Here is a 27,021-nt window from a genome sequence, read left to right as displayed (position 1 = left end):
CAGATATTTATTCGTAAATGAAAGAAACTGACCCCCAAAATACAGGCAACATATTTCTCTTTTCAGAGAAAGGCGCTGATCATTCAAAAACGTGAAAAGTAAATACTTACAGTCACAAATTCACCTCCAGAAGTCAGTTTCTCAGAATCTGTTCCATTTGTTATGTCAGGCGATGATTTTTTTCTTCTCTTTGCATTTGATGTCTCATCCAACGTGTAGTGGAGAGATGTTTCATTGCATTAATTTGTTTCCTCAACTTCAAAACTTATGTTGGAAGACATTATGAAATTTAAGCTTGATTTTGATTTGTTAGAATTCATTCTCTAATAATTACATTTTTAAAGCTTCCATATAGGAATTATTTTTATTAAAAAAAGTTGTATTATTGAACCTTATATAAAAATGATTTATTATTCAATGCTATGAGAGTACCTGGGTTTTAATGTTGAGTTTGATTTTTTTGTTTGTTTTAGTTTGTTTTTTTTTTTGTGGTGTTTTTTTTTTCCTTATATTGGAAGGGAATAAATGTAAATAAACCCCATAATTTTTATGGAATAACAATTAAAAATAGTTATTTTCCCTCTATGATTTAGTTTATTGATTTTTTGATATTTTTTTTTTCCCTAATAGTTCTCAATTTGCCTACTAGTGTAGAAGAGGTTTGCCCAAATATTCCTTCCTTGGTGAAGCTAATGGAAGAAATTGTGGAACTGGCAGAGTCTGGTATTCGTTACACACAAATGCCACATATCATGGAAGTAATACTGCCTATGCTATGTAGTTACATGTCACACTGGTGGGAGCATGGGCCAGAAAACAATCCAGACAAGGCTGAAATGTGTTGCACAGCTTTAACGTCAGAGCACATGAACACTTTGTTGGGTAACATATTGAAAATCATCTATAACAACCTTGGTATTGATGAAGGAGCCTGGATGAAGAGATTAGCAGGTAAGATGTAAAAACAAACAAATGTGTGTATATTCAGAATATATATACACATGCACGTTCTGAATTACTGTGAATTTCCCTTGTTAAAATTGAGCAGAACAGCACCTCTATTTTTACATTTTTAAGCAATACAGATATTGATTAACCAGAAGTATGAAGAATGAGCTGTGTAAGCAGCACATTTTAATCTCTAAATAAGTAATATAAGAAGTACCTTTAGAATATTTCGTTTTCTCCAGAATATGTGCATGCACTTTTTGCAGTATATTGAAGAGCTATAGTAATTTAGGCCATTTTCATTATGCAGCAGGTTTCCATTTGCAATCATTACGTAGCTTCTTACTATTCTGTATGAGTGCTGGATCCTTAAAATACTGATTTGAAGCTGTATATCTAAGATCTGTATCACAATGAAATGTGGAAATATATGTAACGTATGAATCCTTATGTTAACTTCATTGTGACACCTTAAAATTTATTCTGAAACGATTTCTTTCTCAGTGTTACAGTCTGTAAGGAAAAGTCATTTCAATTTTGTGAATTTAATTTTTCAATTAGGCTTTCTTCTGGTTTTCCAATACTTATTGTTGTAGTAATTCCATTCATGGTAGCAGTCCGCGTTCTTAGTCTTTTGAGGATTAGTAATGTAATTTGCTTTTAGGATAGCTGCCTAAAATTCTTTGTCATCTAATCGATACATTACAAGTTGGTTTGAACTAATGGGCCCAGATGAATTGTTAATTTACATATTCATTTTTCTGAATAGATATGCAAACAGCTTGTGCTATCAAGTCTCAAATGGCTGGTTGCTGGATGGCTGAAATGGTCTAATTTCTGTCTACGCACAATCCTTCCACTGTCCTAATGTGCATAAAAAATGCAAGCAGGCTGCTTCAGTAGGTTTGCGAATAACTAGAACATGCTTTCCACTTACTTGCTCAAGCTAAAAAGCAAGATTCAAAAGAGGAGCAAGTGGCTGAGAAAGCTTGGGTGTGCATTATGTAGCTATATAGGTGTCCACTGTTACACACCATAAACAATTTCTACATTACTCACTAAAATCTTGCAGCCAAATACCAATATGTTGACAGCATGCAATAAAGAGGTATTTATGATCTTGCAAGCTTAGTCTGTGAAGCTGTAATTTCTGCCCTCGTAGTGACAAAGTGAATTGATAGTTTTCACTATGTGAAATCCTGGCCACATTTAATTCTTGGCAAAACTTCTGCTGATTTCAATGGGGGCAGGATTTTACTCTGAAGCCTAGAAATAAGATCCAAGGAAAAGGGAAAAGTTTCTATTTATATTTTGTGGCCAGGTATATGTTATAATGCTCATTACCTTAAATAGTGTTTTCCCAGCCCATCATAAGCAAAGCGAAGCCACAGCTCTTAAAGACACACTTCCTGCCACTGATGGATAAGCTAAAGAAAAAAGCAGCAGTGGTTGTATCGGATGAAGAACATCTAAGAGCAGAAGGCAGAGGTGACATGTCGGAGGCTGAACTGCTCATCCTAGATGAGTTCACCACTTTGGCACGGGACCTCTATGCCTTCTACCCTTTGTTGATTAGATTTGTGGACTATAACAGGTATGTGGAGAGGAAAGGGTCAATGAATCTTGTAAAACCTTCCTGTTTATTGATGCCATCTCTTATCCCTTCATCTGCCTAGCACTGAAAAAAAAAAGGTGCAATCCAAATCTATTGTGTTAGACCTAGGATTAATGTGGAAGGATTTTAAAGGTTTTGAAATAGGACAGCAAGAAGCCACTGATACCAGAAACGATTAAAAGAATGCATGCTTGCCATTGTTGGCTTGTATACTTGTAAAATGTTGAAAACTGGTTTGAAAGCATAAAGCCAATGAAGATCAGCTGCATTTTCACACTTTTACCAAATTTTAGGGCAAAATGGCTGAAAGAGCCCAACCCTGAAGCGGAAGAATTGTTCCGCATGGTGGCTGAGGTCTTCATTTACTGGTCAAAGTCTCATGTAAGTAATTCCTTAGTAACTACTTGTTTTAATTAGGTTTCTTAATAGGCAGATCAATTATTTATTGGCTGTGTTGAGAAGACACATTTAACGACAGAAGTGAAACTGCAGATGGGAAGGTATTAATGACTTTCAGTTTTCTGACACTCTTGAAATGCCTGAATAGCTAGGGAAGTTGATGAATGTTTTGTAGCATAGTAACAGTGATCATAGATATTTTCATATAAATTCCAATTTGTTTGTTGTGGAGTTTTGCAGTGGTTTGGGTTTGGTTTTGTTGTCATTTTTTGTTGTTTTTTGTTTGTTTGGTTGTTTTTTTTTGTTTGTTTTTTTTGTTTGTTTTATATATATGTATTAAGTTCCTTGAGGTCTGTGTCTTTACCCCCATTTTTCTATTATTTTCACCCCCAAAGCCCTTTTATAACCAGTCCATTTTTGTGAATTGTACATTCTTTCTGCTTGAGCTTCTGTGAAAACTTATAATAAAAATTATGTGGAAGAGGGTCCTCAGCATGACTAATGCAACAAGGGTTTTCTGAAGGAAATATGCAGCTCTCCTTATGGTCACTTAGATTTTATTGCAGTGTAGATATGTATTTCTTTAACAAAAGTTATAGGCATATAACTCAATTATTAAACCTAGATCTGTAGCTGTATTTAATGTAGGAAAGTCAGTAAGTGTTTTAAGAGCAAGAAAGTAACAAAGATATCTTATGAGGAATTCTAAGCATATTTTTTTCCTAGATGATACTATTTCATATTTCAGAAATTTTACCAGTGAGGGATTTCTTCCTAATTCCACTTATACAGAATTTACCTTTAGTTCTCAAGTCTGAGTCCTCTGGTTCACATGCAATAACCCAGGGATCTGCCTTAAGATTTAATCAGGCATCATCACTGATAGTGCTTAAATAAAAATAAAACACGATTCATGTGAATACTGAATCAAAAATAAATAAACACAACAGAAGAGTTTAGATACTTTCAGGTATTAGATTTCTGTATAGACTGTTTATACTAAATTTCCGTTCTCCTGTAACTATCATTCTCTCAACTTTGTATTTGTGTACTTGTGCCTGAATTTGAATGTAAGATTATTATAAACATCACTCTACACAGGCACTCTAGGTAGATCATCAGATTACTTGTGTATTCATATGTTCAGGGATTTTTTTTTAAGTTCCCTATGTATCTTAATATAATTGGATTTAAAAAGGAGGCGGGGGGAGAGTAGGAAATGGATTATTTACTACTATGGAAAACCCAGACAATATTTTTATATTGAATTGCAGGAGGATTTTTATCATAGATTTTTATCATAGCTGTTTCGAAACATTTTTTTCTAACGGACATAAAAAAAAAAAAAAACCAACCCAAAATGCACAACTGCCTGGGCTATGTCATATAAATAATATTGGCCATTATTGTTCATCCTTTTCTGTTCTGTGTAGATTTTAGAAATTTCCAGTTAATTTGTATTTTTGTTCAAGGTTTCTTTAGATAGATTCCTCATACAAGTGCTTCTAACTGATATCTTGTCTGTATTTCTAGAATTTCAAAAGGGAAGAGCAGAACTTTGTGGTACAAAATGAAATCAACAACATGTCATTCCTTATCAGTGACACCAAATCTAAGATGTCTAAGGTAGTGTAAAGATTTTTCTTTTTTTTCTCTTTGCAGAGAGGAAGGAGACAGAAGAAGTATGGAGAAGGACTTTTTGTTTGTTTGTTTTTTGCTAACAGTATCTGTTGAAAACACTGGGTTGAGAATCAAAACAGTAATTTGAGAAATACAGTGGACTTTCAAGATATTGGTGCAAAATATTGGCAATTAGATAGTGGATGTTCCATTGGATAAGGTTGCAGCTATATAGGTAGTGAGGAAATTGTCAAACCAGACCCAAGTACAAAGTTGCTAGGCCACTTCTTTTATTACATACTGGATTCTTTTATATCTTTGCTTTATGCTGCAGGCAGCAGTTTCTGACCAGGAGAGGAAAAAGATGAAGCGAAAAGGTGACCGGTACTCTATGCAGACCTCTCTCATTGTAGCAGCACTGAAGAGATTACTTCCCATTGGTCTAAACATTTGTGCTCCTGGAGACCAAGAGCTGATTGCACTGGCTAAAAATCGCTTCAGTATGGTAGGTGCAGTTTCTGCAAAAAATAAGTAGAAATATTTTACTATTAATTAATAATAATTTAATAATTCAATTATTTGAGTATTTTCCCCCATCCTCATTCTTACAGCAGGACACAAATAAGATTATAATTCTGTTGTATAAAGGCACATTGGGTGACTATGGTAGACTGTAATCCACATATCTCATTTTCAGTACATAAAACATTTCAGTGTGGCCAGACTTATTTCCTAGATGAATTTCTATATGAATTGAGATATTAAATTTAAAAAGTAATTTCTCTTTCTTATTTTTTTAATGCTAAATTGTATTTGTTCTGTTTTATAAAGCTTGAGTTTGGAAATGCTTATAAGAACTGGATGTTTCCTAACTTCTTTGTCTAATATCATAGCTACTTCCTTTTGATCACACCCATGTAAATGCAAGAATTTTTGTAAGGATAGACTGTCTTAAAAGTGGTTCTTGTAGGAGTAAAATCACAGTGAAATACTCTGATTGCAGTTTGGAATATACTCCTTAAACTGTGCTGCTTTTTACACCCTAGAGGGTTATATGACCTTTGGACAGCTGAACTGAATATTTATAGATAGAAGATCTCCAGAAGGAACAAAAAGCAAATCAGAGGAGGCTGTGTTCATGATACAGGTTTCATTTGGTCAAACTCTGTTTGAAATATGTATATATGTACATACTAGTAATTTCAATTCAGATTTGCATTTTGTGTGTTACTGTGAACAACTATGAATTGTACCATCCAAAACTTTTTCCCGTGAGCTTGGATATATCTAGCTGTGGCCTGATACAAAAAGGCATTGCCACTGAGATTCTTCTCAGTCTTCCACAGTCAGTTTTATTCATCATCTGAACCAAGGCCAAGGTTGACATTGGTGTGAATAATATCTTCTATTCCTTCTTCTAATTACCTTCTGTTCCTAATTTATATGATTTTTAATTTATTGACAGAAAGATACTGAAGATGAAGTACGAGATATCATCCGTAGTAATCTTCATCTCCAGGGCAAGGTAATCTATATGGAGTTTTTGAACATGATTTTTCTTCCCTTTAATTCATTTGTTGGTGCTATATAATGACGACCTACCTTGGCTCATTATGATAACTTCTAGGTCCCTTTTTTTATTTCATCAAGTAACTTGTTCATGTAAATGTTAGGGCTTTAATGTGTTTATATGCACTATATACAATTACATATGTCCCTTCAAATCCCTGCTTATGCATATTACTATGAAATTGGAGATGGAAGTGAGTTTTACCGCTATTTAAACTCTGCCTTCTGTTATTCAAGATAGCATCTGCAAAATGCTCAAAGTTACTTTGTACCAGTTTGAAGCATAAAGTAAAAGGAAACTGCCACTTTGGCATACTCTGGAAAGTAAAAAAAATCAGTGCTTTGCTCAGTTTTCTTCCTGTTTTTCATCCAGGAAAAAAAAAGTATTTTGGGAAGTGTAGACTTTTGTTATGGAATTCCAGTTAGTGCCAGATGAATAGCTTTAGGGAAGAAGTCTTGAACTGGCCCAGTGTAGCTGAACTGTTTTATTAATGCTTCAGATAATGGCAAAGAAGAAGCCATAATATAGACATGTAATAAAATTATGTATGTTTCTTCTCTGCTGAAGGAAGATGTAATCAGACCTATGAATGGTGCTTTAGTTAGGATTGTCCTTTACCTCCTTCCCCCACCCCAGATTTTATTCACCTCAAGGAAAAAATTAACTAGTATTTCCTGTGCTCATTAAATGGTTACAAGACAATAAACATGTGAGTTGGACATCTGGCTTTCTTTTTTTGTTGCCTTTTTTTCTTTTTTCTTTTTCTTTTTTTTTTTTTCCTCCTTCTGAAAGCATATATAAGAATCATCTAGAAGCCTGGATTCCACTGCAATCGAGTGCATGGCAGTAAACATTATTTTTTATTTTGTTTCTTTTTCTTTTTCCATTAAGACTTGGAAATGGGATGTTTTTTCCTGAATAATGTCTAAAGATTCAAAGAATGTTTTGTGAAGTTTGTGGTTTCTGAGAGCACACAAGAAGGATACAGCATTTTGCAATGCTAACAGTGTTTTTCATAAAATACTGCAAATAAAAGTCCAGTAGTTTTAAGTTACAGGGATTGACCTAGAAAAGTTTACCACTGAAAACAAAAGATTCGGTTAAATCCTATGAAGAGCTTGAAACACTTATATAGCTAATGTTATTATATACTTCAGGCTGGATGTGAGTTAAAAATTCTCTGCAATGAGGGTGGTAAAATACTGGAACAGGTTGCTCAGAGAGGTGGTGGATGCACCCTCCCTGGAGACATTCAAGGCTAGGCTGGATGTGGTTCTAAGTAACCAGATCTAGTTGAATATGTCCCTGCTCATTGAAGGATGGTTGGACTAGATGGCCTTTGAAGGTCCCTGCCAACCCAAACTATTCTATAAGTCTATGGTTTATGATTCTGTGATATACTAAGAAGCAGAAGAAACCACACCATCAAAATGCTAGGGAGAAAAAAAGAGCATTTATGAAGATCTTAATGAGCAGCAGTTCTTAAGTAATGTGCATGCCATGAGCGTACAAACCTTGTGTTGTGATTTTGTGTGTGAACTTCAGTAATGTCTTCTGAATGGTGAAAGGTATTTCTGTTCTGACATATTCAGTCTTTGTATATTGTCTCCTTGTGAGCCATGCAGTTTTAACTCTTGTCTGGCATTTCATGCTGCTTCTCAGCACTTGTCCTCCTGTTTTAAATACTTCAGTTTCTATTTTGTTTCTTTAGGGTTGCATTCTGCATGAAGCTATTAAAAGTTCTCTGCCTTACTGCTTGGTTGCCTCAGAATAATGATACTTAGTACCTTGATCTGTGCTTTCTCTTCAGGAACTTCGTTTGGTTCAATTAGAAATTTGCTATTATTCAGGAACATATCAAATCCACTGTTTGTAACACATGAGAATAAATATACATTAAAATTTCTTCATAAAATTTTGTGGTGCCTTGATAATTAAGAAGGAAGTAATCTTAGCTAATCTGAAGTATATACTGAAGGATTTTCCAGTTGTGAAATTTTCAGCACTAAAACTGGATTTTCCTAATTGTAAAATGAATTCCCAGTCGAAAATGACATTGTGAAAGGGAACCACATAAATGTAGCTAACAAAGCTAAATAGCTGTTGTAGCTAGCTTTAGTTTATAGCTACCTTCGCATTACTTTGCTAGCTTTGAAAAGCTCTGTTTTTGACATGTATGAGAAAAGTATTCAGTTACGGACAAAATACAGCATTTCAGTACTTCAATTTATTACTGTGTTTGTTATCTTTATTATGATTTGTTATTTATTGCTAATTAGTTTGTTCCCAGTGGCTTGAAATACATCTTTTCATGAATTATTTAGCACTGCACATTCTAGAGTTCACATTAAACCTATGTATTTCACTTAATTATTAAAAAGTATAATGTATAAAATTAAATTCAGTAGGCTTTCAAAACAGGGGAAAAAGACCACTTACCGGAAAGGCTGGTTTTCTGTTAACCACTTTTGCTTCTCAGACATCATGTTCTATCACTTATATTAGAGCTAAAATGTAATTTATCTTGATTTATTTTTTGAGAACTGCACTCTTTGAGAATCATCCTTCTGAATCTAGCTATTAATGTTGTGGCGTCTGTTTCATGCATTTGTCTATCTTTGTCTACATTTGTCTTCACCCTGTTTCTGTCTTTCCTTTCCTTGCATGCCTGCATGCTGTTACTCAGTACCGAGCCTTTTATTTCAAGAAATTGATGACGAAACTTGCATTCATTTTGACATGGATGAAGCTCAAGTCACCAAAATCTTCTTCCAGCCATGCTAATTCACACCTTGAAATGTCAACTACTCATACCCTTAAAAAACTACCTATACAAAAAAGCTGTACCTTGATAGAATGTGAGGAGTCCTCAGATCAAAAGACATCTCCACGTGTGATTAAAAAATCTTTTGTGGACTATCCATTCATGATGATCCAGTCAAATGCTGACACAAAGACTATGGATGTGACAGTTGTTAAGAAATGGAAAAGCCGAAAGGTGGAAGAAATGCCTGCCAATTGTGGCTTTCTAGGTTGTAATAAACTATTATTGAGCGACTGTGTAAGTTTATAATCATTCCTGGAACTTCAGTAAACTGTGTATCTTAAGATGTTTTGTAGCAGTAAATTAGCATTATTGTCTCATCTTAAGCACAAATTGAAATCTGGATCCACAAAGATGTTTTATAAAAGTAAGTGTTGAGTTTAAGCCCTATTTGAATCTGTAGGGTTTAGGCTACTAAATGCTCTAGGAATCTGGGCCAGCATGATGTAAAGCTAAATTGCACAATCAATCAGGAATGATCACTGGCCACAGCTTCTCAGTAAAATGGGTTACTCATTGCATTTGCCTTCAGTGTCATTGACACAAGAGGGGGTCACGAAGTATGTTGCATCAGTGTTGATTAGCAGAAGCACTGGGGAGACAAAATGAACCAAAAAAGACATTGTTACTGGTAAAACAGAGAATCACAGATCACTGAAATGGAAAAAATGAAATGCAAAGAGAAAAATAAGGAAAAAACCCCACTTTTTCATGCAGTTCTTTACAATTTGTAGTAAAATGCATCTTGAATCTGTTTTCATAAACTAACTTTTCATTAGCTAGCAATCAGTAAAATTAATATTTAGCTAGCGATCATTAAAATTAGGATTTTTTAACAATTGAAAAAACTGAAATAAAAAAGCCCTAATCATAAATAAGACCAGTATTACTGATTTCCATGACTGAAAACTAAATAATCCCAACTGAAAGAGCAACAATTGTTTTGGCTTAGTAATTGGAATGTCAATGTCGTTATGTCTATCTACCTCATACTCATTACTTTTCCTCAAATAATATATTAATTGCTGTTGCCAGTGCTGTTTGCTGGCCCATGATTGTTTGTTCTTTGTATGATTTTTAGACTTTTAGTCCTCTGGAAGCTCTCAAGAAACACTGTACAAATCAGTCATTAATTTTGTTCTCCCAGTCTTTGTAGTGGACCCTGTAGGGTTTAGCCATGTAAAGATGTGGGTTAGCCATATAAAGCCCTTCTGTTGTTCTTTGAAGCAACTTCCGTGCTAGTTAAACTGTTTGACCCTACGTTTAGAACATTTTCCTTGGTGACACATGAAATCTTTCTCCTGCAGCTTGAGGATCCCGCCATTAGGTGGCAGATGGCACTTTACAAAGATTTACCAAACAGGACTGAAGATTCCTCAGATCCGGAGAAGACTGTGGAAAGGGTCCTTGATATAGCTAATGTACTCTTTCACCTGGAACAGGTTAGACACATTTTCCCAATTCCATTGCTTCTTAATCTAAACAGAGGTATTCAGCCTTTCAGTTATGCTTTCACATGCTGTCTTTAATGTTACATGCTGTGGTCATGTCAATCACACAGTGTGTTTACAGCAGCTGCAATAATAATTTCTTTTGGAGAGGGATTAAGAAAGTGATACCTATGTTGTAGCTTCCTTCTGGTGCATTTCACCTAGCAGGAAGTAATGGCTAAATTGCCAATGGACTACGAAATGTGAGTAAAACAACTTAATGATTAAAAAAATGCCTTTTTTTTCAAGGTGTTTTTCCTCAGTTGAGCTTCTTAAATTATTAAAGTATTATTAAAGCTGCCTATGGAAATATCTGGTTAGAAGCCACATATTGTAACTGCATGGAGTAGGGCAGTCAGCTGATTTGATACACAGTTTTTCTATAGATAGCTTTAGAAAGCTATTTACTATGTACTATTTTCAAAAGCCATAAGAAGAACATCAGCTTGACAAAATCTATATGAAGTTTGCCTGAATGTGGGCAAGAATATAAACATTTAGCAAATCAAACTGGCATTAAAATTCAGAAAAATCTCAATAATCTAGAAGCTTGCTGTTGGTAGGCTGTTTCTGATTTTGTTTTTTTCCTCCCCTTTGGACGAGAGTATAACTTATGGTTAAGGTTTTAATTCTTTGAATTTTGAAATTAAAAAAAATACCCTATGCTGATAGATTCTACAAGTCAAAGACTACTTGATAAATTTACTCTTTCCATTTTACTTACCAATTTGTTACCTATTTTGAACTTCAGAGTTGCTCTGTGTTTTCTAGGCTTTCTTTTTTAAAATGTACTGAAGAAACAGCATGCTAATTTTAAGGGTATTCCTAGTGGCAGAGATGAATGCTGCTGGTTACACCACAAACTATAAACTGACTACATATAAAATTTGCTCAGGGTTTGTTTTTTTTTTTCCTTTTCAAAGAACATTTGCGAATCCAACACTCTTTTGGTCTCTCATTAGATTAGTTGGTTTCATTCAGAAACTTGGCACAGGTTTTCAGACCCCATATCAGGAAGTTTCCATATTACAATGACATCACTGGTTCAGCCAAGTAGGAATCAGATTGTTACATAAAAGTGCTTGTATATACACTGTGCAGCATTTGGTTGCTAGAAGTGTCTTTCGGAGATCTTGGAATGCACAAAGTATGTTATAAATGTGTGGGCTGCCACTTGCATCACACAAGTAGTCTTCACATAGTTCTCCAGCCTTAATACGGGCTTGCTTCAAGGTCAGCAGCCCTACACAGTTTGATAGAAGAGGTTTAACAGGGGTTACTAAATTTTACGTGTAATTGAATATGCATGGAGCAAGCTAAAAGTGATAGAATATGGAAGTAAATCCATGGCAATCATGGTTATCCTACTAGAGAGGGAGAGACGGGAGAAAGGGTGTTGATTTGAAAGAATACAGTGTGGCTGTGAGGGAGAATGAAGAGCAGAGGAAAGTTAGAAACATGAGTGGCAAAAAGTCTTCTCTTTTAACCATGGTTTAATTGAAATTAACCAAGCTGAAAGAAAATATTTTAGCATGTACAGAGTTGCATAATTCAGCATTAGATTCTAGTATTTGAGTTCAAACAGCATATAGAATCTCTTGTTCTCTGGCATTTTAGATTTACCATCATGTATTTAAGTTGGTTAAGCTTGTGTAGTTTGGAGAAATTCCTTTAGGGAGTGAAACCTGAGGTATTATCCTTCTGTTTTCCATGTTCTGTCATAGGATTAATCTCAGTGTATAGAATCCAGCGCTAGTACAGAACAGGCCAGATTCCCATTGTAATACCATATCTACATTTCAGATTAATGCTTCCCATTGAATTTAAAAAATGACTATGCAGTGAGGTAAATGCTGGGTGCTTTTATCATGGGTACTTTGCATCTATTTGTCTAAAGATCTGGCCCCACAGCTTTACTTATCTCCTCTAGACAAGTGCTTATGTGCTTTTGTTACTGAAATAGTTAATTTGATGTCTTTAAAAATATGAGTATGTGAGCAGCGGGTCTGTTTTTATGGTATTATTGAGTAACCATTTTTAACTCCATATGCAGATACTCTGTTCTTCATGTGTACATACTCTGAATGCTTATTGCACTGGCAAAGATCAGTTCGTTCTTTGTGGGTTTTTTCCATGCACAGCTAACTTCTTTGTTTTTATTTTCAGAGATCTGCTTGTGTAGGCCGAGGCTATTTCTTTTGGGAAAGTATAGAGGGATTTATAGTTGTTTGTGAAGATACTACTAATTACCTAACACATTTGGGCTTGTCTGACTTCTAAATTGTTAGCGCTGACTTTGTCTTGTGGCTGTATTTTTGTGAATGCTTTTCTGTCCTTTCTCTTAACAAATGTTTTTCATTAGTATTTTATCTTTTGGAAAGAACTTGTTCTAGAATGTCACCCTTTAATCTTACAAGTGTAATTATCCATTTCACTGAATGCTTAGCAGTATTTTAGTCTGTTTAAGTAAATGTTTGTTTAACTATGAATAACTTTTTGTATTGCACTAAACTAGAAAAGTCTTCTGGGATTACTATGTTTGGGTTGAAAAATGAGTCTACATAAACATCATTATCACTACATATTTTAAACAAAATGCCTTATTTTATTACAAAGGAGAATCACCAAGTCTTTAAGGATAGAGATGCTAACTAACCCTGGCTCCTTTGGTGATGTTGGGAAACAAAGGACCAATTATTCAACTAGCACAGTCATCTATAAAAGAAAAAAACCTCCCACAAACAAACACACTCAAACAAGACAAGGGAGATTTTTGCTTTTAAGTTTATATTCTAAATTTTGATTCTACAATTTGGCTGATCATTTGATCTCTGTCTAGAACACTTTTCTCTAACTGTTATAATTGTGTTATCTTTCCACTTGATTTATCCGTTACCTCACATTTTTTTTAACATTACTATGCCCAGAGAGTAGGGACATTGCCACATTGTTTATTTTGCCATCTGTATTTTATGTAACAGGTTGAGCATCCTCAGCGGTCCAAGAAAGCAGTGTGGCATAAGCTGCTGTCTAAACAGAGGAAAAGAGCAGTAGTTGCCTGCTTTAGAATGGCACCATTGTATAATCTGCCAAGGTAAGAGCTATATGTATTCTATTTTTCACAAATGCATTTATGTTCATACAGTGCTGTTTGGTGAGATCAAAAGGAATAAAAGCATGTAATCTGGTAATTGATAAACTGAGTGGTAATGTACTTTGTATATTACTTTCTTCTAGCGGATCTAATTACTTTCTTCTAATATATTTTCTGAAAAGAATAACAAATACAAAAAAGCACAATTTTAAATTTCTGATTGTTTCCTCCTGCTGTTACTCCACCTCCATTCCAATCCTGGTATGATTTCTTTTCTGAAAAGTAGATGCCTTTCATAAAAAATAAACGCAGAAACTGACATTGGTGCCACTGTAATATCTTGGGAGATGAATTTCCCCCTAACCCATGGTGTAGCTCTGGAAATATGGAGTTACCTTCATTATTAGATGCTAAATGTTCTATATGAAGGAAATAAACTGATACTATTTGTCTGAAAATGTGTCTATTTATTGTGCACTTATGGGAAGAGCATTCTATTAGACAAGAAAAACATACACATACTCAAGGCATTTCATACCTTTTCCTGTGGCTTCTTTTTCTCTTCTTTCTTGTTCAATAGAGAATGGGATCTGTAGTTGAGCAACTTTCAGAATCCTGAGATTCTGGAAGGAATGAGCATTCAGAAAAAGGCAACTGTCCTTTCATGCAATTTCTAAAAATAATTTCTTGAATGCTGGTATCTGATCTTTTCAACATCATAATTTTCTAATTTTTCCTCAAATTATGCATAACTATTACCATAGATAGTAGGATGAATCTTGAAGTCTGTCCCAGGAAGTGCAAGGGCAAGAGAATCATACTAGCTTGAAATGAGGGTGTTGTGATGGTTGGAAATAGAACAAAAATATTTCCATTTGTAGCTATTCAAGTAGGTCACCTGCGCATAACTAGCATCCCTATATATTTCAATTATACATCTTCCTTTTCAGTCTGTGAGACTGGCATGTGTTTAAAAAAATTAATGATTAATAAAATTATCCATGGAGAATTCATTGTCACACAGTCCATTTTGCGCTGAATCCTCAAAAAACCAAAAAGCAGTAAATGTCGTAATTCCATAATACCCTCTTTCCCCTACCCTCATCATTCAGTTAATTCCATGGAGTTTGAAAAAAAAAAAAAGGTTTATTATTTTAAATGTGCAGTTCTAATAATGAACATTTAAAAAATCAATTATTTGGCACAATCCAAAGTTATTTATTGCAGTCATTTCATTTTTTAAATTAAATTATACAAAATTATATTAAAAATAAAAATCACTAATGTGACAATTTGATTTTTTTCTTTCTTGGGTTTAAATTTCTTTCTGTTTATTATCTGTTCACAAAATAATTATTAATACTTTTTAATACCAGTTTTACAAGTTAATGGGACACAGTTTTGCACAGAACATTTTAATGTCAACTTAATATGTAAAATAGGTGCCTTTGGCAGGTTTTACTTTAAAAGTTTTGCTTTCCTTGTAAATGACTGGACAGTTCTTCAAGTTCATATTGACAGTATTCTCTTTAAAAGTTTACAGCTTTTGTTTTAAATGTCCCTTTTTAGGCACCGAGCAGTCAATCTTTTTCTTCAAGGCTATGATAAATCTTGGATTGAAACAGAAGAGCACTATTTTGAAGACAAACTGATAGAAGACTTAGCAGTACGTCTGGGTGCAAAGGGTCATGGGAATGTGTTATGGATTAACATTCGTCTTGTATAATTATAAGTACAAGTCTGTGAGGTACATAAGCCATCATCTAAGCTGTATCTAACCAAGTCACTTTTTATCTAAGTCATCTCGACAAGTGTTAAAAATTGCAAGTGGTGGATATTCCAGATTCCCCTAAGCAGTCTGCTTCAGGCATTCAGTAACCTTTTATAAAACTTTTGAAACTGTTGTGTAAATTACATGCCAGCTGCTGTCGTTCCCCTATCTCTTATCTTCTGCCCTCTGGAGAAGGGGAACAGCCTATTCTTTCTTTGAAGTTAACCTTTATGTATTTGAAGACTTCATAAAGCAACTTAGGTCAAAAGGTTAGAATATGAACTAGAGGAATTCTAGATGTAGTGTAGTCAATCCTTCAGAAGCAGAGTCTGATTCTTCTTCACAGAAAAATGATGTTGTCAGGGAGGCGAGGATTTTTACCAGCAGTGAAGTGTTAGAACCATGTCTTTTGACTGGTAAATCCCTGGGGTGATTTTCATTTAAGTTTTGTGTCCTCATCTGTTACAGTTGTCTCTCAGAAAGGTAGTTCTTTTGAAGGCTGGGCAAGAACTAGTATTAGGAAAGGATTCTGACCTTGGGAGGTCCAACAGAACACAGTCTGAGATCAGTCTTTATTGTGAGGTGAGCCTGCTCTCTGCAATAGAGGAAGCTAACTGGGAAATTGCAATTAGAAAAGTACAGTACTTTGCTTGTAGTTTTTAAAGCTTGTGCTTAAAACCAGCTCCCCAAGTTGGAACAATTTTGAAAATAAGGCTCAAAATAGCGAAAGGAAGATCAGCAGCAACAGGCTCCACATAAGCAGACTATGGAAGTTTGGTTTTGCCGGCACACAGGCAGAATTCCTTTTTGTATGGCATCCTTATTGTATGATCAAGCATTGTGAAAAAGAGACTTCTGCAAATACTCACTTCGTATACAGCCTTTTAAACTGATATCTTCATGTATCCCAACACACTGCAAATATTTTAGAGAATGCAGGTTGATTGTCAGAAGTAGTTACATTTTAGCAGTTGAGAGTATGTGTGTGTATATGTGGCATTTGGAACGACATAACTCTCTGCATGTATATATCTGTGTGAAGAAATAACCCAGTATGGTCATTTGATTATACTCTGACAGCGGGGGTTATCTCCTTACCTCCTCTATGAAACCATATATTTGCTAATGCAGAACTCCTTACTGACAGGTAGCTTATGTGAAAAACTGTTAGAGAAGACAGAAGCAGGCTGGATTGGCTGCTATATTATCCTTTATTAAAGGACTATAAGCATTCACTTCTAATTTCTCAAGCATACAGAGAAGTGTGTCTCCAGAAGTCTCTTAAGAAGAGGTGTATTACATCTTTCATTCAAAAGAGCAAACAAAACTCTGCCTTTTAAGTAAATTCATATCACATGCTTGCTGCTTTAGAGCACTGTCTTGGAGGTTGAGAGATTGAGGTTCTACTGTTCAGCTCTGTGGGGCTGACCCAGATTTGTGTTGACTTCATGAAAGGTGTTGTGATACTGGTGAAGGTTCTCTGTCCCTCTTAGAGAAATTGTACCCTGGTAGAGCAATGATTTAAAGATTTATTGGACTGTCAAGGTGGAATCACAGCCTGGGCTGTGGTGGCAGAACCCATCTGGAAGGGGGGCAAAGGAGGAACCTTGGGTTCTGTAATGTATGCTTGAAGGAGTATCTGAAGTTTCTGAACTGTTCACATGTTAAGTAGAAAACTGGAACTATCCAGGGCCCAGAAAATATACCAAAACCTCCTATCCTTTAACTCTTGTAGTCAGTAAACTACAATGTTGTATGCCATAGTGTGTGCTTTCTCAGTACCAAGCGTCTTGAGCTGTCTTCTCTGCTAAGTAAGAATAATTTAAAGTGAGAAAATCAATAAAAGCTACCTCTTTCTAGACTTTGCTAGATCCAGGCAATTTATAGACCTGTAGTAAGGGGTTTTTTTTGACATGTGGGAGATGAATATTTACATCCCCTAAAGCAGAGGACTGGGCTAAACTTTCAGTTTTGTTCCCTAAAATTTCTGTCCTTAAGTCTATTATACAAAAGTGGCTCCACTTCTTCCATCTCTATATAGTAAAAGATAAAAGTATTCACAAGTCCTCTATTTGAGGAGCTTGATTCTGCTGATTCTTAATTTTGATTCAACAGATCAAGCCTCTAAGGGAACTAGATTTTTAATGTTTTATATTAAAATCATACAATATTCTACACTATCTTTATTAATAGTTAAAATGCTTCTGCTTAAGCCAAATAGGTTATATAAACACTTAAGTTTATATAATAAAATTATTGGTTAGTTTTCTGGGTAGGCATTACTTATGTTTAATGGATGTTTATTAATTAGATTATACAAAAATTATATCTTTAAAAATTTCAACATTTAGAAATGGCAACTAAAATTTGTTTTATCCTTTTATGTTACATTCAGTTAAAGCTTTTTATGCTTTAACATTAGGGCATATTTCTGAAAACACTGGAAATTAACAATACTTGTTTCCCAGAATTTCAGAAAAGCATTTAGTTCTAGGGTTCATACTGTGCTTAATGAGTTTTGCTTAACTCAGTCTTTGGTGACTTTGGTCCCCCATTTAATTTGAATTAAACCTGTGAAAGCTAATAACTTGTGTTAAACATTAACACAACTTCTGCCTTTTCGCTTATCAGTTTTGAGAACATTAGGGAGATGTTCTGATTGATAACCTAAGTATAGATGGCTGCCATTTAATTAAAGAGAAAAGTCAGCATCATAAATGAGATTGAAATCTGGAGCAGGGGAAGACCTCCATAATGAGGAGATAACTAGAATTATAATTTGCATTGTTCAGCTCTTGCCGTTACTGAAAATACTGTCTCATATCGCACGATGTGAAATGAACCTTGTATGGTCATCATAGACTAGCATGTGAAACAGTCATTTTACAGGTAGGTCAATTAAAGTGAATTCTCTGCTGCAACCAGTCATGTTTGATACAGCTGAGTGGGAAAGGTGGACTTCACAAGGAAGCATAAAGATCTATAAGCATTCCCACAGGAATGTGTTTGACACTAGCACACACAACTTTTTTTTTTAATAGGCAAAAAATCTGTTTTCCTCACATCTGTTATGTGGCCAACTCCTATAATTAACAGGTAACATCTGACATTATCATAACTTCTTTCCTTTATCTGTATTTTAGTGTATACTGCTAGATGAAAATGAGGATGAGCGAGCATAAATTAATTTATGCAACCAGTTTTCCTTGAGCTACTAGATAATTTGTAGAAAAATATGTGTGGACTAAATGATTTTATCAATAACTTGATAAGCAAAAATTACTTTTTAAAATGTCTTCTGGTGAAAGGTAAGAAGCCAGAAGAGAGATTTTGTGTAGATTCTTTTCAAAGCACTGCTTTGGTGGTTGCCATTATAATGTTTAGGTCTACATTTTTCATTTAGGGTGAACTAATTAAAGCTGTCTAAACCTGAAAGCAAAAAAACCCTAAACAAATAAAAACAAACAAACAAACAAAATTACCCTATTTGTGTGTGTATATGTTATTGAATGGTATATAATACTTTTTATACATTATTGATCTGTCATCTTCTAAAATTCTACATCCTGCCAATGTTACAGACTTCTGTCTAAAACTATTGGTGAGCTTCAAGCTTGGATTTCCTCTCCCACAAAACCTCTCAGAGTTCCAGAGTGAACATTATACTTGGCATAAGACTTGGAATAGAGAATTCTGATTTTTAACTAATGAAGCTTGTTAACCTAGAGAGAAAGAGGCAGCGTAGCAGCAAATTGTGGCATCTGGTTGCCACTCATTCTGGATAACAGCAGTAAAAGATTGAAGTTATTTTCAAAATCTAGGGAAGAGGATTAATTTTTATGAGGAGAGGAAATGCAAAGCTTTGCAAATGGTATCATCTTTGTAAGTCTTCATGGTCATAAAGACGGTCAGGATTCAGGCTTTTCTTTCATACTTTGCTTGGAACTTGTTTCCTCCTGGCTGACCAAATCAAAATTGTGTATGCAAGATTTTAATGCTTAATAAATTGCACAGAGTAAACATTTTTCACTATAGATAATTGAATATACTTTAACAATCTTTTTTTCCCTAAAGAAACCTGGGGAGGAACCAGCGGAAGAAGATGAAAGCCTTAAAAGAGTTGATCCTTTACATCAACTTATTCTGCTATTCAGTCGAACAGCCTTGACTGAAAAATGGTAGGGACGGTGTGAGAGACTGCAGAGTGTATGCAGATTTTCAGATAGCTTATGGAGTTATATATGTCTTGTTCAAGTGAGATTGCATAGGCTAGAACAAAACATGTTCATATGTTCATATGGTGAATGTGAGCACAACTCTAGCCTGTGGTATGTGGAGAGATTTTAACCTGACCAGTAATGAGATGCAAAGAGTTTTCTAGAGACAGATACCCCTATACAATTCCCTGTAGTCATAGATGCTGTGTGCAGGACGTAGCACACCTCTCTCTTTTGACTGTATTTCCTATTAACAATTATATTCTGAATGTAAAATGTAAGTATATTCTAGGTATAATTAAACAAATAACTACGTTCTCTTCATTGGAAGGCCTTTATGAATTTCTAAGCACTGTGAAGCTGGCTTTTACTTTTCAGTTTGTATTAGTTAATGCAGTCCTAATTTTTCAGATAGACTTTTGTAATTAAGTGTGGGCTTAGAAATCCTTTAAAAAGATTTTTAAGGTGCTTAAAAATATTTTTGTGTTCCAATTCTACTATAATGGCTCTAATCTTACTCCTTTTGTCTTTCTTCTCTCTGTTAACCAGCAAATTGGAAGAAGATTTCCTGTATATGGCCTATGCTGACATTATGGCAAAGGTAACTTTTTTGCTGTTTTATACGTTTTTTCTGTTTTAATAAAATCAGTGAAGAAGATCAAGAGAAATTATGTGTAAAGTAAACAAAGTCTTAGACACACCACCATCACCCGCAACTTACGGATAAATGTTTTCTTTCTACATGGTATCAGAGCTGCCATGATGAGGAAGATGATGATGGTGAAGAAGAAGTGAAGAGTTTTGAAGTAAGATTATACTTCTGTTTTGTTTTTTCTTGTCATGTTAGACATTATTTCATAGCTTCCAATTGACATTTGTGTTTCTTCGTTCATGGCTTACTGCAGCTTATTATGTTAGGGAAGTGCATGCCAGTAGCTGGATTGGCAGATATGAGTCACCAGATTCATCGTAGTAAAACAAAAGCATATGTATTATCAAATAATGTAAGGTTATAGAGAGAATAATTTAATGGATTGTACATGTTTATCTGATTGACTTCAATTTTTTTAGTTGTTGAAGAAAAATATGATAGGTATTAACTTACTCCTTTAGTTTGGATCATTAAAATACTGAAATACTGCTTTTGCAGTAGTAATGTACATTCGGTACCACCAGTTTATACAATATTTTATGTTCACATATATATTAGTGCCTCTGAGTAAAAGGTGAGCTTTTGTACACCTGTACTGCCAAGCTTTTTCTTACACTGAGAGTAGCAAATCTGTATTTACTGTTGCTTAATATTGATTTGTTTTTATGATCATCACTGTGTAAGGAAACACACTTACATGAGTTGATTACAAGAGTGGGAGATGAGTCCTTGTCATGTATTTGCTCTGGGATCTGCCCCTCTTTTTCAGTTAGTAAAATGGAGTTTACAAAAAATTTTTCTGTTCTGAGGGACACTGAGGGAATTGGCTTGTTACCATATTTAATATTTTAACATATTTTAGTTTATAATTCTGACATTAAATTTCTTATCTTTAAATTCAATTAATACTTATATTTAATATCTTTTCTAAAATGCAGAAACATGAAATAAATGCCTTTTTAAATATTTATATATATGCTAATTGGTTTGATATAAAACTACCTGTGCTGTTCTGATTTTTGAGAAGTGTTTTGGAGCATGTTTGCTTTCACTCTCATTCTTTTGTACACATCAGATGTTCTGTACATTTCCTACATGATGCTGCATGAGATAGCACTGAATTATTTAAGTATGTATTCCCTACTTGGCTGTATACAGAAATTGGACAAAATACCAATACCAAATTCTTTTCAGTCACTCTGAAGATCTAGTCCAGATGAGTTACAGCTAATGTACCCAATATATAAATTTCTGGTTCTTGGTAAATATATAGGTAGGAATCAAAATTTCAGGGCTCTGCTCTTTGTGTGTGTGTGCTTGTTTTTTGTTTTTTTTTTTTTGTGGTTTGCTGTCTTTTTTTGTTTTGTTTTGTTGTTTTTTTTTTTGTTTTGTTTTGTTTGTTTTCTTTTGGTTTTGTTAGTTTGGTTTTGGGGTTTGTTTGTTAGTTTTGTTTTGTTTTGTTCTGTTCGGTGTGTTCCCCCCTCCCCAGAAATGCATTGTGTGATGTATCACTGGCTAAGCCAAGAATATTTATTTCTATAAGCTTTTTTTCAGTTAGCCCATGCATGCTTGTTAGGTCTTGTGCTTATAAATGTGAAAAGTTATAAATAAGAAGTCATTGAGCTGAATGAATAAATTTATCACTAAGAAATTTATTAGTACTTGCATAAATTATAATGGGTTCTTTGTTTAGCATTCAACTTTATCCTTTGAGAGAAGATCCTATTAGTTTCTCATGATTGTTTTTTCTGTAGCTAATAAACTTATGTGCAAACAATGTGTTAATCTATTCAAAAGACAATTTTGTGTATGTGTTTGGTCAGTCACCTGCAGAAAAAAAAAATTTGGACTTCTTTTTCTTATTACTATCTTGCTTCTTGTCCTTGCTCTTCCTTAAGGTGACAGGATCACAACGCAGCAAGGTAAAATAAAAAAAAATATGTGTGTATTTGTCTGGGTCTAATTTTGTGATTTTTTTAGGCCCAACATCTTGGATAAGTTCAACTAAAGGGTCTTGAAAACATTTTTAATGTTTCAGTTCCATCATGACATCTCTACTAAACCCTTCTTGTGCACAGACTCTTTTTAAAGACTCCAAGAATTATGTATGGAAAATATGTCATATAAAATTACTTGCCATTTTGGGTAAAAAAGAGTGTCATTTGTCTTGTTCATGTTGTTTTGCTGTTTTTGCCTTTTGTGCATCAGTTTTCTTTTTTCTGGTTATAATTTAATTTGAATGATTAAAATAATTATTTGGCTCTTAAGGGAAAGTAGTTGGGCTTTTCTTCTGTATATCGGCAAACAAGCATTTCTGATAGTGTAGTAGAATTCTGTTTCCAAAGTTTCTGACAGAGAGACCATCAATTACATTATAGTTTATCTGTGATTCAGATACTTTTGAATGGACGGACTCCTCAGCCTTCATCGTGATGATAGTATTTGATAGAAACTCCATAGCTACTCTGTACCTGACGTGATTCTTAGCTGTTCCATGTTTTCTCTAAAACCATAGCTCTGAAATTTCACTGTTAATTTTTGTAATTGACTTATTTTTTAACACAGTCTTTTGTGTCTCATCATGAAAGTCTCACCATTTCTTTCTAAAAGGTCACTCATGGCTTAAGCACCAGCCTACTTGCCTACTTCATGCAAGTGAAAGTCTCAGTTCCCATTGTTGACTCAGGCTGCTTGCTGATAGCTCTGCAAGGTTGATGTTCTGAGAGGAGATATGGTGTGAGGGATAGGAATTTTTTTGTTCTGAGACATTTAGGTCTAGTAACGTGATGTAGCTAATGGCAGCTAGACTAAGTAGAGATGACTTGCCTGAGATCGGGAATGCACAGCTTTAGCTGATAGATTTCAGTCAGTAGCTTGTGCAGCGTGGGGAGCAATTATAGCCTTCTCCATTGAAAAGAGAGAGATGATTTTGGCTTTGTTTGCTAATTCTTCTATTAACATTCAGTTCACTAAAGAAAGAGGTTCCCATATGGCTGTGGAAAGAAGATGTATTTCAGAATCAGCTTCACTCTCACTCCTACGAATGTTTGCACAATTCCACCTTCATACACAAAGACATTACCCTGGAAGATGAATGTGCTCAGAGAGACTCACAAACATTTATTTAAAGGGTATTTTAATTGCCACAAACACAAAGTACATAATACAACACTCCCTCCCCCCCCCAAAAAAAAAAAGTATATAAGCAGTCTATTATTTCTTCTTTGTTTCTTTCATTAATTCAGCTATTCAAATACTACATGTCTATCAGTCTTCCTATTGGTTACCATACACTAAATGCCATATACTCCATAGAAAATTTTCTGTCTTGCTGATGGAGAAGTGTTTTAAACTTCTTGACAACATATAATATTTTCTTCCTTCATACGTGACAGGAAACAGCTGTAGAAACAGTTGTAAGGATAGGAGAAGGCCCTATATACCAGCTCTGTGTGTGCATGTGTGCATTTGTGTGTTTCTGTCTGTCAATCTATCTCAAAGTTCAATGTTGAAAGCAGTTCTTTTATTCCATGTTCTATGTGCATGTGAAGAGACTGACGGTTCTGTTTGTATTGGAATAAAACTCTATTGCTCTTCTAGAATTTAAAAATGTGTGAGGTTTGAAGTTCCGAATCTTTTCGCAGTCAGAGCAACAGAGACCTCTGGGCAAGCTTAGAATGTGATAAAAACAAGTGTATTTTATCAACAAGTTTCATGCCCATATCTCATGCAGTGTAGTCTCATTTTTGTACAAATAATCTGTATTGGGATCACCGTGTGGGCAGTAGGGAGGTCACAATATAAGCCCACAATAAAGTTACCTACATTTTACTGTTTCTGTCTCCATTTGCCTGCTAGTATTTCTTGGAATGTTTATCATTATCTTTGCTCCTTGCCCTTTGTCTCTGAGTTAACTTTCTATCATATTAAACAGATGCTCAACTGACTCCTTGTACAGCTGGTGTCACTGTCCCACTTGATTCTATCTGATAGGAAATGCTTTCCAATCAAACCGTTTCACTAGTTGAATGAAAATAGGTTTCTGCACTTGAGGCACTGACTTTACTGCTTTGCTACATATTAATGTGCTCTAAATACACGTAGGGTGGGAACTCAAAAAAAAGGAGTCAAAAGCTAGCTCACCTTGTTAAAATCAATTGGTTTAAATAGGCTCTTCACAGGAAGAAAAATGGGGGAGATTGAGATTCCTGTGTCAATTTTCTTCATCCCTGTTCCTGGTAGCAACTTTGTTCATGAATTTTTGTATTCACTAGATTTTTGTCAAAATGATACATTGTGCGGTTGCTTTCTCTCATCACAGAAAGACCTGCAAATGGCAGTACATGCAGATAATGCAAGCTCTTGAGGGACTAGCCCATTGGAGATGGCTACCATTAATTCACTATCGCAATGCCTACATAAATGGAGTGACCACATACCATGCATTTACAATAAGTAACTATTTTTGTTAAAGGATTGTAAGAATTAAGTCAGACTCCATGATCAATGTATCGGTTCTTAGGAATAAAACATTCCAATAGTATGCAAAAAATGTGTTTCTTACTAGTTTTTTTAATCCATGGAATAGATGCAACCTAATATGTGGTTTCACTCTCTGTGACTACATGATAAGTTATTTATACATAGGATCATAGAATAATTTGTGTTGGAAGGGACCTTTAAAGGTCCAAACCCCCTTCCTGCAATGAGGGAGTGAATAATATCCATGCTTTTCTCTGAGTTTCGATTCAGGGGCTTAGTGATAAATGATGATTTTAGGCTGTTCATTAAGATATTTCGTTGGGTCCTCTGGCTGCTTCCCATCTTCTGTGTTTATCAGCATCTTTTCCCCCTACACTGTTTCTGCTGCTTATACCAGCAATAGAATACTTTTCAAGAGCAGTCCCAGACTCCCATCTGCCCTGTGTTTCAAGTCAAACACCATGGGGCACTGCTGTAGCACAACATAACTGATAGAGATCTATGTAAGGCATCGCCTTTCGCAGTCCTGGGGTAAAGGAGTGATGTATATTGAAGAGCAAATACTTTGCAATGATTAAGTGACCATTTTTAGCTCCAAGTTCTTTGCTTATCTTTAATGCAGTATTTACATAATAATCTTACTAACTTATCCATGTACATAAGATTTTCTGCTCCAGCTGGTTCAATTCCAAACACAGTGGAATCTTCTGAACAATCCCTTACCCTTTTCTTTTATTATTCCTATAGAGAGTTAGACATCTATGTCAGCTATTTCAAATACATCAAATTTGTCACCCAACTTTAAACAAGAAAGGATGACTCAGTTTGGAAGTAATGTGTAGTTTCATAGCTGTGTACCATTGGAGAAAAAAGTTGAAAACTGAGAACACAAAGATTTTGGAAGTCACCCAATACAGTATTTTTCCTTTTAGAGACTTAATACTTTGTTAGTTCATATCTGCTTGAATGGGAATGAATATGTTAAATCATCTCATCAGCAGGGCAAGGATATGGAGGCAGTCTGTAGGAAACAAATCAAACTTCCTTGCCAGAAAGCAAGATACAAATGAATGACAGTACAAGCGTGATGCCGTCAGTAAAGATATTGCCGCAACCTGAAATGGAGACACTTCATGTATATGCTTTTTAGAGCTGAAGAAGTCCAAAATAAGTGATTAAGGAAAAATTCAATTTTATAGAGCATAAACCAGCATATATTGATCTTAAAGTCTCTCTCTCTGAATATATATAAAGTACTTGAGTAAAGTGCTTCAGTACTTGATGTTACCTTTTAATGCATAGCTTGTACGCATGCATGCCTGACATTGAAATGAACAGGTGTTTTGCCTGTGTAATACCTATCTAATAGGACTTACTCTCTGGACTAAACAGAGTTCTTGAAACATTTAAAATATGAAGACAATTCAAAAGAGGATTCATCTTAGGATAGTTGAGTTTAAAGTAATTTCTTCCCTTCTCATCTTTTTCTTTATTCTGTTTACTCTTTAACCATTTTATAATTTTATATTAAAAAATACATAGAGTGCTACTGCATGCACTCCATGGCTGGGAGTTTAGTGGTAGCAGCAAAAAGCTTCTCCAAATGGATCTCTCTCAGAGTCCAAGAATCATTCTTTGTATAGATTAAGAGGAAATAAACAATTGCAGTGGCACACGTATCAGTTAAAGTTCCTATTTAGTTTTTGCAAGTTTATTTCTTACAAAGTCCAGCTAAAACTTGTTGTTTAAACCAACGTGGGTTTTTTTTGCATATGGCTGCTTGTAATAGTTTAAACCCAGAGCTAAATAGAACGAAGGAGAAAATATTTGAGTCTCTGCTTCCAAAGTCTATAATGTGGGAATACGTGTATGTGCATTTCTAAGTGGTCAGCTTTTTCCCATATAAATGGAAAACAGCCAAGATAAAATAGTCTTGATTTTCTTTATATGTATTAACATTACATGCAGAAAGCAACAGTGCTAAAGCATTGTCAAGCTGAAGAAGGAATGTAATCTTTGGTGATTATCAACAAAGGAATGGTTGTTTTTAGAACAAAGATTTGTGATGGGGTTTTGGTGGTGAATTTTTATTTTTGTTTGCTTTGTTACTAGTTACCTAGACAGCTTGATTTCTGTGGAAAATGCCAGTTTTCTCACTTGAAGCTGTTTTGCAATGGCTGTTTCTACTGTTTTTTCTATAGTGCCATTGTAAGAAGTGTGAATACCCATTCTTTTAGTCTGTAGATCATGCAGAAACATCTTCACTCTAAGCATTCTCATAAACTTACAAGAAAATATTGTATAATGAAAGCAGTATAGCTGATATTAGGCTTGTGAAT

At 34.7% G+C, this 27,021-nt stretch overlaps 1 protein-coding gene across 5 annotated transcripts in view; it reads left to right on the top strand.

Annotated features, from left to right (window-relative positions):
• The window catches only part of RYR2 (ryanodine receptor 2), a 380,332-nt gene that overhangs the window by 304,180 nt on the left and 49,131 nt on the right, over nt 1-27,021 (top strand). For 2 of the 5 annotated variants that reach the window (XM_061471193.1, XM_061471190.1), the window contains 14 exons: nt 631-951; nt 2,302-2,542; nt 2,857-2,944; nt 4,496-4,588; nt 4,917-5,087; nt 6,048-6,107; nt 10,284-10,418; nt 12,633-12,669; nt 13,449-13,560; nt 15,130-15,226; nt 19,406-19,509; nt 20,098-20,149; nt 20,301-20,354; nt 22,099-22,122. In XM_061471193.1, coding sequence (XP_061327177.1) covers nt 631-951; nt 2,302-2,542; nt 2,857-2,944; nt 4,496-4,588; nt 4,917-5,087; nt 6,048-6,107; nt 10,284-10,418; nt 12,633-12,669; nt 13,449-13,560; nt 15,130-15,226; nt 19,406-19,509; nt 20,098-20,149; nt 20,301-20,354; nt 22,099-22,122 — 1,589 coding nt within the window. Of the gene's footprint in view, nt 1-630; nt 952-2,301; nt 2,543-2,856; nt 2,945-4,495; nt 4,589-4,916; nt 5,088-6,047; nt 6,108-10,283; nt 10,419-12,632; nt 12,670-13,447; nt 13,561-15,129; nt 15,227-19,405; nt 19,510-20,097; nt 20,150-20,300; nt 20,355-22,098; nt 22,123-27,021 lie in introns of all 5 variants that reach the window. The other 3 variants (XM_061471195.1, XM_061471194.1, XM_061471191.1) reach the window with 2 other exon arrangements.

Source organism: Pezoporus flaviventris, unplaced genomic scaffold (assembly GCF_033815535.1).
Source record: "Pezoporus flaviventris isolate CSIRO_AGI_PZ_B2104156 unplaced genomic scaffold, CSIRO_AGI_Pfla_v1 ptg000066l, whole genome shotgun sequence".
Classification (NCBI taxonomy): Eukaryota; Metazoa; Chordata; class Aves; order Psittaciformes; family Psittacidae; genus Pezoporus; species Pezoporus flaviventris.
This window is presented reverse-complemented; position numbering and strand designations above follow the sequence as displayed.